The sequence below is a fragment of the Lampris incognitus genome, chromosome 4 (assembly GCF_029633865.1).
Source record: "Lampris incognitus isolate fLamInc1 chromosome 4, fLamInc1.hap2, whole genome shotgun sequence".
NCBI lineage: Eukaryota > Metazoa > Chordata > Actinopteri > Lampriformes > Lampridae > Lampris > Lampris incognitus.
In genome coordinates this window covers 29,067,933-29,087,147 of record NC_079214.1, presented here as the reverse complement: position 1 = coordinate 29,087,147, position 19,215 = coordinate 29,067,933, and the positions used below count along the sequence as shown (strand labels likewise).

The 19,215-nt window shown below is 43.0% G+C and overlaps 1 protein-coding gene across 2 annotated transcripts; it reads left to right on the top strand.

Annotated features, from left to right (window-relative positions):
* Positions 1 to 72: 72 nt before the first annotated feature.
* ctsba (cathepsin Ba) lies at positions 73 to 18,826 on the top strand. 2 transcript variants are annotated; one of them, XM_056278083.1, is made up of 11 exons: positions 73 to 205; positions 5,480 to 5,603; positions 5,867 to 5,952; positions 6,262 to 6,376; positions 7,982 to 8,097; positions 8,416 to 8,501; positions 8,673 to 8,819; positions 9,184 to 9,300; positions 9,946 to 10,074; positions 10,701 to 10,777; positions 16,459 to 18,826. In XM_056278083.1, exons 2-10 carry the CDS (start codon positions 5,481 to 5,483, stop codon positions 10,772 to 10,774), a joined length of 993 nt encoding a protein of 330 aa, XP_056134058.1. In that variant the 5' UTR covers positions 73 to 205; position 5,480; the 3' UTR covers positions 10,775 to 10,777; positions 16,459 to 18,826. The 2 variants fall into 2 exon arrangements, with proteins under 2 accessions (XP_056134058.1, XP_056134057.1); XM_056278082.1 differs by having other exon boundaries at positions 5,476 to 5,603.
* The last annotated feature ends 389 nt before the right edge of the window (positions 18,827 to 19,215 follow it).

Genomic DNA, 19,215 nt, shown 5'->3' with positions numbered 1-19,215 from the left:
CGTGTTCCCAATTTGAATCACGTGAGCGTAATCAGAGACACACACACACACGTGACCAGGTCACATGGTTCCGCCAAGTGAATAAACGGCGGAGGAGCTGCAGGTTTACGCACTTTTGCACTTTTGTCTCTTTCCTCCGGCCGGTTGAAGCCAAAACCAAAGATCTTCGACACATTCTCAGCAGGAACTCACAAACAAGCTGCAGGTAGTAACAACAATTACTGTCGTTTCTATTCTCTAATGCGCGATCCTTTAGACTCTCTCTGTTGACAACTTGTTTACAACATGGTCGGTGCCCTAAATGACAAATCAATGCATGCGGGTCTTTCAGGTTGGGCGAGTAATTAAAAATCGCAGTTTAATTTAAGTTTTGGACGTTTGTGTCCCCTAACTTTGGCACAGGGCATAAAGACTGTGAAGAGCTCGTGTTATTGTTATTCAGCTTATACAGACACTATCAACCCGTGTGAATTTAATTTCGAGGCTTGGGACAGGCCTTCATTCTTTGAAGGTTTGTTTTTTGGGGGGTTTTTTGTAAATGATTTCAGCGTCGCGGAGTCATAGTAAATCTCATGATGTTATAGCATCTGAAACACAAAATCACAGCTCGACCTCAAACAGCGATGTGGAAATCGGTTCATTGTGCAACAGACAGACGTGATATATAATAATAATAAAAACGACGCAGCAACATTTTACGAGGTAGTGGAAAGGTAAACCGGTATAACAAAACACCGTAGCCGTGCATTGTGTCCATATTAGGGCGCAAAAAAGGTCAAAAGTAGTCTTGTTTGTTTTTAGCGAGACAAACAACCGCAAGGGGAGGCGTTGGGAGGACGGTGTTAACTTATGATTTTGCAGTAATCCCTTCTCTAAATAGTGGCCATAAGATGTTTTACTATTTATCCCTTTTTAACGTGTACCGTTACTCAATGGTGTGCGCGTGTTTGACCATCGATCAGTGAAGAAAAGTATATCATTACTTTTCTCTGTCACTAAGCCTCACAGAAAGTGAAACTGGGCAGGGGAGCAGTTACTGTCAGTATAACCTTACCAAACGGTCCCATCTATCATTGGCTCAACGGGTTAAATTAGAAGTGGACAGGCCAGGCTGATGTAGTCTAATTAAGAGTACGGAGAATAACAAAGCGGCACGGTGGCGCAGTGGTTAGCGCGGTCGCCTCGCAGCAAGAGGGTCCTGGGTTCGAGCCCCGGGGTAGTCCTCTGTGTGGAGTTTGTATGTTCTTTCCGTGTCTGCGTGGGTTTCCTCCCGGGTGCTCCGGTTTCCAAAGACATGTAGGTCAGGTGAATCGACTGCATTAAAGTGTGTGTGTGTGTGTGTGTGTGTGTGTGTGTGTGTGTGTACACATACACACGGTCTCCCCAGCTGCCGCCCCATGATTGCTGGGATAGGCTCCAGCATCCCTGAGAGCAGGATAAGTGGTTTGGATAATGGATGGCTATAACGAACGCCCTTGGGGTGCTCTAACACATAGTGTTGCATTTTTTTGTATTGTTTTATTTAGCAGGCAAGGTAATGTGACATTGTCCCCCCCCCCACCTTTCCCTCTTTAAATGTCACTAAGTCATGCCCAGAGAGAGGATATTTTTAAAGGAAAACTCTTGGGGAAAAAAACTTCACATTTCCATGTCCTAATATGAAACCAACAAATGCACTTTGAAACCCATGACTCCTTCTCAGATGAACAGGGCTAATCATTATTACAACATCTGTTGTTGATTTTAGAGTGCGAGTAGCATTGTGACCTTAGTCAGGGCTATGGATCATTTTGGTGACCATTAAGCAAAAGATCCATTGTAGCGGCTGGAAACTTTTGTGTTGAAGGAAACTTTCAATCTTTAAGTATCTTCTAAAAGAGGGTAATTTTTTTTTCTCTGTCAACTGAAACTAGGTTAATCCACCCAGTGTCATCAGATCATCAGTTAGTCATGGGTAGAGGGAGTAAACGGAGGACTTGCCTAGAAGCCATGTTTCATTTCCTCTCTGTGGCTTTGGAGGTGTTAAAACTCTGAAACATCCCACCTGTTCAACTCAGCATGTTGACCAGCTTTTCAACCAAAATGCTGAATGAAACCAGTTTAAAAATGACACGCTTTCCTTTTTTTCCCCACTAGCTCTGCAATGTTAACCAAGACGTCATGACTTGGACATGAGCACGTTTTGTGAACCTCTCTCAAAAAGTGGGGAAAATAAACTGCAAGATACAGGCTTTTATTTAATTGGTCATTTCATTTGAATAAAGCTATAAGCATACACTTAGGCAAGGTTACCAATGTTGCATGACTCAAAAAGCTTACTTTTTGAAATCACTTTTATTTTATTTCTCCCAATTGTATCCGGCCAATTACCCCACTTTTCCGAGTTGTCCCGATCACTGCTCCACCCCCTCTGCCGAGCCAGGGAGGGCTGCAGACTACCACATCTCCGATACATGTGGAGTTGCCAGCCGCTTCCTTTCACCTGGCAGTGAGGAGTTGACGATGTGATGTAACCGCAGCCTGAGGGTTACTTCCCAAAATCATAACTTCAGTTCTGTATTGTGTGAGAAGAGGATGGATTGCTCTTCTAAAAGAAAAAAAAATCTTTTTTTTGTGCTTTTAAACATCTCTGAAACAAAGGATATTTTTATCTTGAATTTAAGGTGAAACTCCCATTTAAACTTGCACTTAGCGAATGTGTTACTTCATAAGCTATAGGCTTTTTGCAACATTAAAACAGTGGCTTTGCTTGTATCATATGGACATATTTTCAATATAATTTCAACCAACAATATCTGGTTGAAAAATAATTTTTAAAGGAGTCCCTAAGATTTATATTTGAAGCATTGTACAGTGAGTGCATGCAAAGAAAATTAGGATATTGGTTGAGAGGCCGTGTGTGTTGGGTGGGGAGTATTTTGCAATGTTTTTCTTCCTTGTTCCTGTGTAGTTGGCTGACATTCTTTTTTCTTTTGGATCATGTGACATTGCCACTCACCAGTTTACATGAGTTTGTATAGCCTCCTCTCAGTGACTCAGCTAGACCGTAGATGTTTTCATTTCAATCTCTACTTGTTGGAGAGGTTGTATTAGTGTAGGAGGGACACCAGAACATGCCCCCACAGGTTTGTTGACTTCAGTTAAAAGTTCCTTTAAGTGTAATTGTTCAACTTGCCACCCAACTGAGGCAATTTCAGGTAAATTCTGAAGCTTTGGTTAGATAAAGTAAAATTGAGTTGATGTCTTTATCAGCAATACAAAATTTGCACAACTTTGTGCTCTCTGGAAAAGGAGGGCAAGCTAACTGGTAGCTTATCACATTGGCCCACTATTTTGTTACCGGAGAAGAATACTATCTGAGCTGGTATTGCTTTGTCCGGCAACACTAAAGATTTTTCAATACAAAGTACACACTACCTTGCTATTTTCTATTGTAATCTTGTGGGATTTGGCGACAGGCATGGGCGCAAGTCCATAAATACTGGGATGGCATCCAGCACTTTACTTGTGCCCCCATCTATAGGGTTAGTGGTTGTGTCAGGAAGGGCATCCAGTGTAAACGTTTGCCAAATCTTCATGTAGCTTGACAAGACCATACCAGATCGGTCGAGGCCCGGGTTAACAATGACTGCCATTGGTGCTGTACCTTCACCGGGTACCGATGGAAACTATAAAATCTGCTGTGGTGACTCCTGAGAAATAAAGAACAAGCCGAAAGAAGATTGCAATCTTGTGGGATGTAGGAATGATTTGAAGGTTTGGTTTGCTTTTAAAGGGCCCTTAATCTGATATCGATTGACAGCCGAGGAGTAAAGTAAAGCACCGCTTATGCTATAAAATGAGCATAGCCTTGACCTAAAGGAATAAAAGTATAGATCTTGTTATCAGTTGCAAAGAGCACCTTTTTTTTCTAGTTTAAAAATGAACACGCTTTTTCTTTTCTATTTTTTTTTTTTTGGAAGCAAAAAAAAAGGAGACTTAAACTCCTTACCCCAACTGTTGTTGTTTTAAACCCATTGAGTTTAAATTGACCCACTAAGTGAAGTTTTTAAGTGGTATCTATATTTTTCAGGGACAAGAGTTGGCCAGTATTGACTAATTTTCATCTGCAGCCGTTTACCAGAGTGTTAAATGGGTCTATAGCTGCAAAACCCGACTCTGAAAGAGAGATTTTTGGATTCGTAGGGTTACAATAAGGGTTGTGTCGCAGAAAATGTTGAACTGTGGTTGGCTTTTATGAGTGAGTAGTCACTGGACTGTGTACCTTTTACACATGGTTTACTGCTGATGCTGAGCCTCTTCGATTCAGCTGCTTAACCCATGAAGAGTTTTCTGACCTGCATGAAAGATGAGGGGCTTGGTCTGCCTGATCAAATGTGTGTGTGTGTGTGTGTGTGTGTGTGCTATGCACATAGCACACACATTACATAGCACTTTTTTTTTCTTTTGCCCAGTTCACATACACTTATCACAGGCTTGCGTTTATATTTTTTTATGTGCTGAAGTCTCCATAACTGGCTTGCTATCAAATGGAGTAAATGTGAACCTTGAAATAACTTGATGTGTGTCGATATTCTATTTCAAATGGAATACTGGCTTGTTCCCACAGGTTTTGTTTAGTAGTTTTCACCTTGAGAACATTACCACTAATGGGTTCAGGAAAATCAACCAAGTGTCCCTGGCTCTTTTATAGCTTCAATTTGAGCAGGGCCCATGATGGGGGTAAAGAGTAGAATTTGTGCTTATTTATCGGCTGGGTTTAAGCATGTTGACTGTATAGACCAGTGGTATTCAATTGTGCCGTGGAGGGTCTGTGTGTACTGTTACCCTGGATCACCATTTTGCCGTGGTGGAGAAGTTTGCGTGTACCAATAATCCCAAGTGCTAGGCCATCCGGAGCTTGGCTCTTGGTAGGGTCACCCAAGGCATATAGGTCAAGAGGGAGGTTCCAGACGAAGTGCGATCCAACAAAGGCCTTAACGGTGGAACTGACGGAAGATGTCTCAAGGTCACAACGGCAGTGAAGGTGGATGAAGGTTGCAACCGAGGACAGTCCCCAATCGTCTTGGTTGTCACTGGCCACCCCCTGCCAAGGACTGTGTGGTGGCTGCAGGTGCACCAGCCACTCCATGTAAAAAGCTGTCACACACAGGTATCCTCTGATTATGCAACTCCAGGATCAGCCTCTACGCCCACCTGGCAACCCAGAGGGAGGATGGTCATACTCGACCCGGAGTGACCACCGATGATGATGATGTGTGTATGCAGGTTTTCTTTCCAACTCAACATTACGCCAGCGGTTTTCACTGATTAACATAACCAGACAGGAGGACTAATCGTGAAATCAGCTGGGTGTAGTGTTGGAAAGAACCTGTATACATATGGACCTCCATGGCACATAATGGAATACCACTGGTATAGACCATATGGGTTATATTACAAGTCAATTTCTATACCCTTCCTCCTCTCTTGTAGGCAGAATGTGCCGTGCAGCCTTCTTGTTTTTGGCTGCTGGCTTGTCACTCAGCCTGGCTAGACCTCACCTCAAACCTTTATCCAGTGACATGGTCAACTACATCAATAAGGTCAACACTACCTGGAAGGTGAGAAATGTGTGTGTGTGTGTGTGTGTGTGTGTGTGTGTGTGTGTGTGTGTGTGTGTATGTATATATATTTATTTATTTTTTTCACTGATATTAAACTTCTCTCCAAGAGTGGATTTGAATACATCTTTATGGGTTTTGTTGTGCTTCAAATTTTAAGGAAAAGGCAGATGTTAACAAATATCTGACAATGATGCTCTTGTCTGTAGCATCCTGCTAACAGCAGGAGTTTTACTTCCCTAAATCTCTCTCCTGTCATGCAGGCTGGCCACAACTTCCATAATGTAGACTACAGTTATGTCAAGAAACTGTGTGGGACACTCCTCAAAGGACCTAAACTGCCCATTATGTGAGTTTCAGATCATGTGAGGATGGTTTATGTCGTGCTTGTTTTGTAATGTTTTTAAGTGTGCTAATCACAATTAAAAGATGACCTCAACCTCTGTGTAAATACCACTTTGAAAGCGGATCCATTCATTTGTTCTAGACACACCAGAAACACATGCACCACATTTATTTTTGTCCATGAAAATGGTAAAGGCAGTGACAGTTGTATTCTGACCCCAAATATGCGTCCCATGCACTGATCCATAAATCAGTGATTCCATGTTGTATAAATCACGGTGTGTGCATGTTGGTTCTATGTTGCCCTCTGCAGGGTTCAGTATGCTGGAGACGTGAGGCTGCCTAAAAATTTTGACTCCAGAGAACAGTGGCCTAATTGTCCCACTTTGAAGGAGATCAGAGACCAGGGATCCTGTGGATCCTGCTGGGTAAGGAAATAAACACTATATCAAGGATTAAGATTTTTGGCTGGACTGCAACAGCTGGGCCAGCCCTACACATGCGGTTGTTTTGTGAGTGAGTGATGGAGTTTCACCATTCGTCGGCGGACCAACGACGTTGTTGGTAAATACGAAGGTGGGAGTTTTCCTATTGGCCATGAATCGGCACAATGGTTCGCATGCTAACGAACGTAATAGTGGGGCAGCTTAGCATAAAAATTGTGCATTTTGTGATAAAAGCATCAAACTTGGTACATATGTAGCTTAATATATTTAGAAGAAATTTGGATATGGAGCCACTGAAAATTAACCCCGTAGTGACCATGGCAGGCATGGATGTTATTAGATTGCTTTTAGTGGGGCGGTGGCCTCCCTAAATTTCTTATCAACCATTATGACAAGACAGGGGAGAATGTTAGCTTTCCAGAGATGCCAATATTATTGTTCTAGTCCAAATCACAAACACCAGCACTAATGGCCACATGCAGTTCAAGCGAAAATTAGTGTCTTCAGACAGTTGGTGGTAACTTGAAGAGCGTTTATAAGGGATGTCACACCCAGACTTTCCAGTGATCGTGGCAGCAGTGATTATAGTCAAATAAGGATTTCATATAAAAAAATTAATTTGTCAGTGCGTCCAGGTGACGTAGCGGTCTATTCTGTTGCCTACCAACATGGGGATCTCCGATTTGGCTTGGTCGGGCGTCCCTACAGACACAGTTGTCCGTCTTGGGAGAGAGATACCTCCTCTGTTGCTCTCCCGGAGGTTTCTTCCTATTTTTTTTCCCCTCCCTGTTGAAGGGTTTTTTTTTTTTTTTTAGGGAGTTGTTCCTTATCTGAAGCGAGGGTCTAAGGACAGGATGTCGTGTGGCTGTAAAGCCCATTGAAGCAAATTTGTGATATTGGGCTATACAAATAAAATTGACTTGACAATTGGCTGTCTGCAGGTGGGAAGCCAGATGTGGGCATTTGTCCTGGTTGGTGCATTAGCGCCTCCCCTGGTCGGTCGGGGCGCCTGTTTGGGGGAGGGGGAACTGGGGGGAATAGTGTGATCCTCCCACGCGCTGCGTCCCCCTGGTGAAACGCCTCACTGTCGGGTGAATAGAAGCGGCTGGCGACTCATGTATCGGAGGAGGCATGTGGTAGTCTGCAGCTCTCTCCGGATCGGCAGTCCAGCACAGCCACTGTTTGTGGAACCGATTGTCAAAACATCGCTTTCTAAATGTATTCATGCAAAAACGGCTGCTTTCTAAATGAAGTTGTAGTCCAGCCATATACAAGGTTTATCCTAAGTCTTGTTTTTTTTTTCCTTACTTGAATGTTGTTGTGGTTTTTTTTTTTTTTAAACTGATGAAAGAAATCTAGGCTTTTTCTCAGTATTGCAATTTGGCACTCCAATTTTAAGAATAACTAGATGGTTCCAGTGTGACTCAAATCTGGAAAATGGGATTACCTACATTAGTTATGCCCCCTGAAATCCTCGTCATTGACTGCAACCTTTTTGTCCATTGAAAAAAAAACGATTGTCTTACTATGCTCTGGGACTGACTTTCTTTTCTGTATGCATTATATGTTGATCTTTTTTGCCCACAGGCATTTGGTGCTGCCGAAGCCATCTCTGATCGTGTTTGTATTCATAGTAATGCCAAGGTCAGCATAGAGATTTCCTCAGAGGACCTGCTTACTTGCTGTGATAGCTGTGGCATGGGGTAAGATGCAGCTGCATGTGACTATTGTGTGTTTTCATTATCATGTAGTGTAAAAACTGGTCATCCTAGAGGTGTTCCTTGAGAGAACCATATTCTAGAGCGTTGTGATAATTCAATATTTGACATATTGGCAGCTAGAAGTTAAAATGGGAGTCCACATAGTGCCCTTAAGAGGTGTATGACTGTTCTTTATGAATGGGCTGAGCACATATTGGTAGTGTGGCAGTAGGGGCACTGGCCACCTAATTATTTACCTATGGTAATACAAGGATGTTTAAAAAAAAAAAAAAAAAAAGGCCTGTGCCTCTATTTTTGCAGTTGTAATGGTGGCTACCCCTCAGCTGCGTGGGACTTTTGGACCAATGAGGGACTGGTCTCTGGAGGTCTTTATGACTCTCATGTTGGTGAGTGTGATTCTGTTCTCCATTACACCTAGTTGTGTTCCAACATTTGCATATCAGCATTGACTTTTTTTCTGCAGTTTTAAACAGCAGTGCATACCCCTCTCCCCCAAGGCCTATCGATGAGCGATGCACACAAAAGTATTTATTCAGGTTTTTACCTTGCACTCACAGGTTGCAGGCCCTACAGCATTCCTCCCTGTGAGCACCACGTGAATGGTACCAGACCTGCCTGCAGTGGGGAGGAGGGAGACACGCCGGATTGCGTCAACAGGTGTGAGACTGGGTACACGCCTGGCTATGATCAAGACAAGCACTTTGGTAAGTAACATGCATGCTGTAGTTCTTCTGTAGGCACCCATTTTGATAAAATTAAGGAGCTGCTTTTCCTTTGCATTTGTACCATGTCATGCATGTTTTGTTTCTTTTTTGTTTGTTTGAGAAGAAATGCACACATTGGATGACGGATGTGGTCACACAGTAGTTGACATCCCTGAAAGAAAATTTTTGTATTGGAATCCCCGCCATTGTAACTGACTGATTACAATTTGTGTGTATGTACAGTTATCACAAGCCCTCGTAAAACAAACGTTCCCTTTTAAAGAAAGTATACCACTGCATGAATTGGAGACCACGGCTGTGTACACACACGCTTTACAAAACCTGAACCTTACCTGTGTTGTAGGTAAGACCTCTTACAGCGTACAGGCAGATGTGACGCAGATTCAGAGTGAGATCTCTAAGAATGGCCCAGTGGAAGGAGCGTTCACAGTCTACGAGGACTTCCCGCTTTACAAATCTGGTGAGAATATGTGCATAAATATAAAATGTTGAACATAATTCAAGATTTTTGTCACAATATAACAGAAACTCTTCTTTGACATGGCCGATACATCAGACAACACAAATGACAAAAACAGGCAATAAATTAAAAAGCCACAAGATTAGTAAAAAAGTTAAACAATTGAAAATGGAGAAAGGTTAAAAAGAAGTTATTTAACTCTGTATGGAAGTGATAAACCGCTTATTTTAATTTGTGTGCTTATGGCTGAGGGAAATGAAGGACTTTTTGTAGGTGTTTTTCTTGGCCAGGGGGACTATAATGATGGCTTGATTGCAGTAACTGAGAATTTGAGGGGATGAGTGGTCCTGTGTAATGGGGGGGCTTCGTTAGTAACTGAAGGGGTGTACAACTCGGATGGTAGAGGTTGAATTGAGCCTGTTATCAGGAGGAAATGGGGAAAACAGCTACTGTAGAGGAATAACTTAAGATGTAAAAAATGGATCGCAGAATGATCACAAAGTACTTGGGTTTTGATGTTTAGTCAATATACTTTAAACTAAAGCTTTTTTTCCCACATTCCTTCATGCACTTGTGATTCAGTTGTTTGCAAAGCACATTCACCTTCTCTTTTTTTTTTTTTTGCCCTCCCCCCTTTGTTTCCAGGTGTGTATCAGCATGTGTCTGGGTCTGCGCTGGGTGGCCATGCCATCAAGATCTTGGGATGGGGAGAGGAAAATGGTGTCCCCTACTGGCTGTGTGCAAACTCATGGAACACTGACTGGGGCGATAATGGTACAGACAGACACAGTATCCTGCACACACAGTGCTAGGTTGTGAGAAATTAGTCTGTATGGCACTTATAAACAGTCATTTTTAAAGAAAACAAATCTGGGCAAAACAGAGTAAATTGTGGCATGAAGGGGGTACAAGTCTTTTGTAAAGGTGGGTTTTCACTGATGTTTAACATTATGTTTCACTTTTATACTATCAGTTCTTGAGCTAATGAAGTTCAAATTGCACCGACCAGTGAGCCGATATACCAAGTAGTTTTGTAGCTAGAGCCTAATAGTAGTCTGACGCAACCAATATGACAAAAGTATGTATGTTGCTACTTGGTGCACCAGAAATGGTGTGAACTATGTTGAAAGAGATAATAAAAGCCTGTGGGTTGCGATTTTCAGTACAGTAGCCGACACAGACACCTAAGGATAACGGTTGAATGATCGTCCTTATCTTCTCTAGCAGTTAATTCTCTGATACATGTTTGATCCCCGTTGTTTTGTCAAACTCAGAATGGTCGCACAGTCTTTTCTTTGTACGCTCAGATACACTCCCAGAAAATCACTGACGTACACAAGCTTGCCTCACGACAATCAAACAGTCTCCTTATTCACATTTTATCTCTTGTTTTTCTTCAGGTTTCTTTAAGATCTTGCGTGGTGAGGACCACTGTGGCATCGAGTCAGAGATAGTGGCTGGAATCCCTAAGTAACATGTAAGTTGGGACCAAAAGAGCACAAAGGTGAAAATATTATGGCTACTAAATGCTCATTTCTGAGGTCTTTTAGGATTACTCTGGTGCTGGTTACAAGATTGAGCAAAGTTAAGTATTTATTTAGTGCAAATTTACCTTTTTACATAAGATATGTTCACATTTACAAAGAAAGTTAACAAAGGGCTGCCCCACCAGGTACACGACTAATTAGATTTTCAAAATTATTACTCTCCATATCGATCTGCCAGAAACCATGTTAAAATGTGACAAGAAAAATTGCAAATGTGAATATGAGAGTATCCCATGCTTTAGGACTGGTGGGGGTGCTAGGGAGTTCTGTCCTTATTTTTTCTTCTTGGTCTTGACCAGTGTCTCAAAGGCCCACTTTCGTTGTTTTTGCCATATGCCTTGCCCTTTTCAGCCGTCTGCCTTTTGCTCTCTTGAGCACTGCCAGATGGTTGGCAGCCATACTTGCTCTGCTGCTGTCGCTTTTCTAGCAGTGTTTTTTGAGCCACGGCACATTTTTGACATAGAAAAAGTCCTACAGCACACTACCATCCCAAATGTTACAAAACGAAACAGTACATGGCCTATCATAGTATGTAATATAAGGACTTGGAGGTATACTCACTCAGTGCGAAACCTGGGCCTGTTTCGATGAACACAAAGCTGATATCCAGGCAGGAATCGACGAGAGGGACACACGGAGCTCTTGCTTGACTGCTCTGTCAGTCTCTGTTTTTAGTTTTTATGGTAGTTAGGCTTGAAAAGCCAAGCTCGTAGAGATAGGTTGTGGAAAATGGGGGCACCGTTGTGATGGCTCTGTTCGCCACGATTGGAAAGTTCTTAGCGGCAGTCAACCAAAAACTATCCAGAAATGGATCAGCATAGCTCAGTTTTAAAATACCGTCTTGTCTCAGTTCCATGAGTTGCTCTTGCTCCTGCAAAGTCATGTCCTTTCCGAAAAGTACTGCCGAGCTATATGGGTCCCTGACCCAGTCAAAAGATTCAGTGGATCTAGTCCGCGGTGGTGTAGCGGTCTAAGTATCGGCTTTGTGTCGATGCAGTTGCCCACTGGGAACCGGGGTTCGCAGCTCAGTCTCGTCAGATCTGACTATGGCCGGACTCGATGAAGCAGCGATAATTGACAATGCTGTCTTCGGGAGGGGGTCGGAGTCGGCTTGTGTTCGTCACATGAATGCGTCTGTGTGTGTGTCGGGGGGGAAAAAGCAGTGGTTCGGCCTGGATTCGCCTTGTCACGAATATGGCGAGGCGTCTCTTTCGAGACTGCCGGCCGGAGAGATGCAGTTGGCGAACGCACTCAGTATGAGGGTGGGTGTTTGAATTAAAATAGGGATCGATTGGCCACTAAATTGGGAGAAATCAGAAATAAATAAATAAAGGTTTGGTGGAGGCTGAGGGGAAGTAAAAGGATAATTTCTCTAAAGGTTTTCAAATGTTCACTTATTATTTCACACAATGCAGCAGTGTCGACATCCTCGGCATTTTTGGGTCGGGGAACATTTTGAGTGTCCCTTTCCAGGTGTTGTCGCCAGAGGGAGACCTTTGAACGGAATCCGTTTATCTTGTCCGTGCCTGTGAGCAGATTTTCGTTTTGGCCTTGCATTCGAGTATTCGGTTCATTCAGGTGTTGGAAAAATATCCGCCATGTATGCGAGCCTTGCATATCATTCATCACTTGCAAGCAGCTTTGCATCATCACACTTCTCATCGGTTAAAAAGGTTTTCAGTTCCTCACGCAACTCATACACGCGGGCCAGTACTTTCCCATGAGATAACCAGCGGCCCTCCGTATGGAGCAATAAGGCCTTATGCTCCGCTCCCATCTCCTCACATAAAATTGCAAATAAGCGGCTTTTCAGGGGTCTTGTTTTGACAAAGTTTGCCATACACACGACACCATTCAACACATAAGCTAGATCCGCTGGTAAAGTTTTAGCAACAAGTGCCTCGTGGTGCAAAAAGCAGTGTGTGATCACAACATCTGGGTTTCTCTCCCTCACTCTGTTAACGAAGCCCTTGCTGCGCCTGACCATGACTGCTGCTCCATCAGTGCAGACGCATGCAATTGTCCCACTGAAGTCCTCCTTGTTCGAGATACTCTGACGTGACCTGAAAAATTTCCTCCCCTGTTGTTTTTTTTTTTTTTTCAGGCAGTGCCTTGCAAAAAAGGAAATTTTCTCTTGACGGTGTCTCCATCCACAAAGCGCACCATAGCCGAGAGTTGAGCATGTCCACTGATGTCTGTCGACTCAAGTTACAATGCAAATTTCCCACGGGAACGTATCTTTTCCAAAACACCACTTTCAACGTCTGCAGACATGTCATCGATGCGTCTGGCAATCGTGTTATCTGAGAGGTGAACTTTGGCAATTTCTTTAACCACATCTGGGCCAAGCATTTTGTTCACAATGGCTTTGCAGGCCGGTAATATTAATGTCTCTGCCACTGTGTGTAGCTTTTTTGCTTTGGCCACGAGTTCAGCTACTAGGTAGCTAGCTTCAAGAGCTTTCTCATACGCCTTTGTGGTCTTCCGCATCAGAATTGCCTTTTCTCAGTGTGATCACGCAAGCGAACAAAATACTCTTGTTTTGGAGAGACGGGTGTTTTGTTTGCAGGTGACGTTTAAGCTTACTAGGGACCATGGCACTGTTGGCTAGCTTTTCCCCGACATATTAAGCACAACGGAATCGGTGCGATAGAATCTCCCATGGAAGAAAATCCAAATGACCGATAAGTGTCACTGTATTGCCTTGATGAGCTCACTGTTTTTGGTTTCTTTTGACCCCCACTTGTAGTGGGCTCTTCGTCTGGGTTAGTCCAACTTCGATCAGGATCAACATGATCAGAAGCATCTTTTCTCTTCAAATATTTCTCCATTTTTAGCACTTTGTCACTTGTGGCTAACGGTTTACTGGCATCTCTAATTCTACTGTCTGAAATCAAAAATAATTATTAATCGTGCTACCTACCACCCCCACAGGCATAGGAGAGTACTTCATTAGAAATTGACTGCGTAGGCCTACCACCATAGCGCAACCATAGACGTTCAATGAGCGCTGTATGAAATTAATTATTTAGCGCAGCTTAAGATACATTTTTCTGGACCCGTTAAGTGGAATTGGATAATTTCCCACGGCACCCCTGAAGATCTCTCACAGCAGTGTGCCGCGGCACAGCGGTTGTAAAGGGCGGTTCTAGCAAACTGCTGCCATTGGTGTTTGTCAGCTTGCTAATAATTCTGGTTTTCTCCAATTTGGTCTCTTACCTCAGGCTTTCGGACTTGCAGGTATTTCTTGGTTTTCAGTTGACGCCTTCTCTGTAGTTTCGTAGCTGGCACATGCCACTGTGGCAACTTTATTTCGGCTTTTTCTCACAGCAGGTCACAGACTGATGGTCTTGGCTCTCATTGTACTGTGACTAGCAAATTGATTGGCTGCTGCCTTTTGCTGACTGTCCATGCACGCGCATTCACAGCACTAGATGTTCACACTCTATTGTCTCTCTATTGAAGTCGCTTTGAGTAGGCAGGCTCTCTATTCCCCCCCCCCCCCCCCCCACTCAATTATTTCTCAGTGGATCTGCACAAATCACGTAGGTGACCTATTTCGTATTTGAAACGGGAGAATTCCAGAGTTTTCTGCCCTTAATATTAGTGTATATTGATGTGAAAATATAATTTACTATACTAGTTGGTTTTAATAGGGGCGGCACGGTGGCGCAGTAGTTAGCACAGTCACCTCACAGCAAAAGGGCAGCATGGTGGCGCAGTGGTTGGTGCAGTCGCCTCGCAGCAAGAAGGTCCTGGGTTTGAACCCCAAGGTTGTCCATCCTTGGGGGTTGTCCTCTGTGTGGAGTTTGCGTGTTCTCCCTGTGTCTGTGTGGGTTTCCTCCGGGTGCCCCGGTTTCCTCCCACAGTCCAAAGACGTGTAGGTCAGGTGAATCGGCCATACTAAATTGTCCCGAGGTGCGAATGTTTCGGTCCTGTGATGGACTGGCGGCCTGTCCAGGGTGTCTCCCCGCCCTGCCGCCCAAAGACTGCTGGGCTAGGCTCAAGCAACCCGCTACCCCAATTGGGATAAGCGGCTTGGATAATGGAATGGTGTGAATAGGTATAATGTTAAAAGCAATTGAGTGTCATCTCTATTTCACCAGAAATATCAACTTTATTGCATTTCTCTCTGGCCAGTTCAGATCAATGATTTCGCAATGACACTGGACAGAGCAGGTGTTGCACTGAAATCTGATCCATCAGATTATGTGCCCATGCTTGTAAAATATGCTATTTCAGACAGGATATAGCAGTCATTGATGCGGTTAAATTTAGGCATACTTATTCTGTGAGAAGAATCGGTCTGCCCATCACTACTATTACAGTCTGATACAAACACAGCCCCAAATAGCATAGCATGCAAAAAAGTCACTGCCTGCAAACAGCAGCACAAGCTTGGTGACATCCAGAACACATGTGCACAAAACTACCAAACACAACACGTAGGTGCTATGCCAAAAATAGCAAACTAGGTGTCCGCGGTGTTGTAGCGGTCTAAGCATCAGCTTTGTGTCGAAGCAGTTGCCCACTGGGGACTGGGGTTCACGCCCTGGTCTCGTCAGATCCGACTATGGCCGGACTCGATGAAGCAGCAGTAATTGGCAACGCTGTCTTTGGGAGAGGGGCGGAGTCGGCTTGTGTTCGTCACATGAATGTGTGTGTGTGTGTGTTTGAAAAAGTAGTGGTTCGGTCTGGATTCGCCTTGTCACGAAAGTGGCGAGGCGTCTCCTTCGAGATTGCCGGCCGGAGAGATGCAGTTGGCAAACACATGCAGTACGAGGGTGGGTGTTTGAACTAAAATAGGGATCGATTGGCCTCTAAATTGGGAGGGGAAAAAAAGGGAAAAATCGGAAATGAATTTATAAAACAACAAAAAATGGCAAACTAAACGGTGTCAAGGTAACGTGACACAGTCAGACTATTTATCAGCTAAGGTGGAGCGAGGAAAAAAGTTACTATGACAGTTTACAGTCGGGAGTAACTGCGCCAAACAAAACGCACAGCTACAACACTGAAGCAAAAAATATGTTGCAGCTTCTCAAAAACTAAAGGCTCAACTAGACACCAAAGGATGCCACAACCACTGAGTAACCAAGTATTTATTAAGGGGAGGAGAAAAAAAAGAATCGTACTCAAAAAGAGTTTGAGATCCCAGCCAAACAGAGCAAAAGATGGGGAAGAAACAGGGCCAATCACGCAATGGGCCAGCGAACCCAGTTCTTCTCCCTAAACTACTAAAAACTAAGCTGAGCCAGAAACTAAACCCGATATGTCTGACACCTCTGTTCCTTTTGATTCAGTCAGCTTACTTAATTACTTGCAGTTGCTCCACACCTCGAGAGAAAGCAGGTAGAGGAGAAAGAGAAACAGACAGGAAAGCAGAGCACATTTAACTAGGTACACGTAACTATTTAATGTGTATATGTTTGTCAGCCGTCCCGGTCCAACTCCAAGAATTGGTGCTGTAGGGCAATGGAAATTGAAATTAAACGTTATTACTTAAGGTTGTCAGTCTTTTGACAATCTTGGAAGTGTATGGGGATATGTCAAGCATGCCATCAGTCTGTACAATCAAATCTTTTCTAATTTTTATTTTTTTTCCCCTTAGGTTTTGATCAACGTTGTACCTTTCATGATCACTAGAGGACGCTGCACTCCTTCCTGCCTGCACTGGAACCATGACCATGTAACTGTTTCCAGTCTATAGTTTAAAACCCCACTGGTAATTAGTACAAACGCTGCAAAAGTCACTGGCTCTTTTTAGTGTTCGATTATTGATTTGTACAACAAATTTACCGCTTAAAAAAAACAAGTTTCTCTTTACTTAAAGCAATCAGTCAAGGAAATGTGGTGGAATGAGGAACGATAAAAACAAAGCTATCAAAAAAGGCATTTCAAGAAAATCTCAGTGCAAACCAAACTCTTGGCTGCACATTGTGGACTGTACCACTGATGTTGGCTTGTGTTGTCTCTTTCATTGCCATGTGCTAATGTTAAAAAAAAAAAAGGGGGGGGCAGGTGAGGGCACATGGACAGTGTTTAACAGAAACTTGATGTTAATCTTGCATGGTTAGGATCTGCCTAAAGAGAGGGGAATTCTTTTTAATTTGTGTGGCAATCTAGCTGCTACAACGTTAATATTGAGTAGTGTTTTTATTGAATGTGATATTATTAATACCCCCCTGATATGCACATACTTTTTATTTGGTGCCTATGAGTGTTTATATCAATTGAGATGTTTTTATTGCTGATTGAAATGTGACCGAGTACTGTTCCAGTTGTCTGTACTGATAAAATCATTGCCACATGATTGTCTTAATCAAATAAACTGGTTTTGTTTTCATTTGAAATCTGTGGGCATTTTCAAATTAAGAATTTAAATTATTAGAATTAAGAATTTGGATTTCTAGCTACCCATCCAGATGAATTGAGGAAGCACATTACACTTAAATACACAAACACTATTCTTTACCTATTTAGTCATATCGGTTTACCCCTTGGTCAGCACAGTCTTCACTTGTATCTGAAACTAAACCTTTAAAACACACATTACTTAAAATCTTGTTTAATCTGGCTGCAGCAAAGTCTTGGCTGGATGCTTGAAATGTTATTTCCAAAGAAATCCTGTTCATTAGTTGCACTGATATGTTGTTTGTAGACAGTTAAGGTTTGCCAAGCGTCTTGGAGCTGAAAAAGTGCACTGGTAATTTCAAACGTCCAACAATTGACAATCCCTGGAGGTGCCTATGGTTAATGAATGGGAGACAGACTGACCTTAAATACTAACTATTTGTTATCCTATGTGATGGGGTCCTCATTGTAGAAGTGCAGATTCTTTAAGGGGATCTATATTTTCCATAGTAGACAAAGCAATTATGGAGAGTGCATGTGGTAATATCACAGGCTGTCGTAACACCACAGTTTTGATTCCTCAAAGCGTGACTTGGGAGCAGTTGTATGTGTTGGCAATAATATCCAAAATGTGCAGAGATAAGGGAGTTGTGTTTCAGGGTAGATTTTCACTTGTTATTGAGAGATGCTGAGGGTGTCAATTTTTCGAAAGACTGCAACTTTTGTTTTCTGTTTTTTTTTTCCTGCTTAAATGCATTTTGAAATATTAGTCTTTCCTTGGTGTGTTCATTTCAATGATAGTCTTTTGTAATGCAACATTTTTGAGCTTCAACAGAATATACAGCATTTCTCGGACTATAGTTTAAGGCAGCGCGCACAATGGTTCACTGGTCGGTTTCACTTGGCTGCTTTGTGTGAAAAATCAAATTTTAGAAACAAATGAGTAACAGATCCCTATGTGAAATGCGTGTACAGAGTACACAAAGTCGAATCGGCTCATCCAGGGATGGGCAACATGATCCAGAGAAGGGCTGTTGTGGGTGCAGGTCTTTGATCCAACCATGCAGATACACACCTGATTCTATTAGTCAACCAATAGTCTTTGCTAAGGATCTTGATTTGTAGGCTCCGGAGTGTAACTGCTTGGTTGGAACAAAGACCTGCACCCACAACTGGCCCTTTGTGGATCATGTTGCCCGTCCCTGAACGTTTAGTGTAGATGGGTAGTTGACCCACCAGATTTACCACCCAACAGATCTACAGGCCAGTGGCCACTCTTTCAAGGAGGAGGATGTGCACATCCTTGATAGGGAGGAACGCTGGTTTGAGCGGGGAGTCAAAGAGGCCATCTATGAGAAGAGAGAACGACCATCGCTGAACGGGGGGGGGGGGGGGGAGTACGTCTGTTGCCATCTTATAATGCTGTGATTGCAACTGTTAGCCAATCCTCTGTGAATAGTACACATGGCCATTGTAACTCTAGTTAACGGTCACGTTGATTTGCACATGAAACCGATCGTTGGTATTGTATTGTTTAAAAGAGTGGGGATACCCGCAGTCAGTTGAGACTGAAGAGGCCACTTAGACGAGTGATGAAACGTTTTTCTCTCAATAAACGTGTCCAGATGAACTGATTGACCTTTCTGTGATGTCCTTACCTGGATTTAATTATATCTTATCGCATCATTGGATTCGCAAAAAAATGATCATTTCTGATGACAGATTTTACTGGGTAACTCAATATATAAGTAGGCTACGTAGAGGGTTAAAATTATTTTGAAGAGACACTTCCGCCTTACTAACAGTATCAACAAACACTCCCCCCTTCGGAGGGGGGAAATATTGCTCGTTTTTAATCCCAGCGCTCTCCGATAGTGTCTTGGTTTTTTTTTAAAGGCTTGTTCAACATGAGATACCACGCTCACAAATAGTAATCCAACATTGTAAGTTAAAATGCATTTTAAACAGTTGTCGGTAATAAGACGTTTCGCGACTGTTGCGCATAAAACAACCG

Excerpts from the sequence above, each read along its gene's own strand:
- ctsba (XM_056278083.1), top strand. The coding sequence starts at position 5,481 with ATGTGCCGTGCAGCCTTCTTGTTTTTGGCTGCTGGCTTGTCACTCAGC. Across the intron at positions 5,953-6,261 it reads GGACCTAAACTGCCCATTAT|GGTTCAGTATGCTGGAGACG; the intron begins GTGAGTTTCAGA and ends TGCCCTCTGCAG. Across the intron at positions 10,075-10,700 it reads CACTGACTGGGGCGATAATG|GTTTCTTTAAGATCTTGCGT; the intron begins GTACAGACAGAC and ends GTTTTTCTTCAG.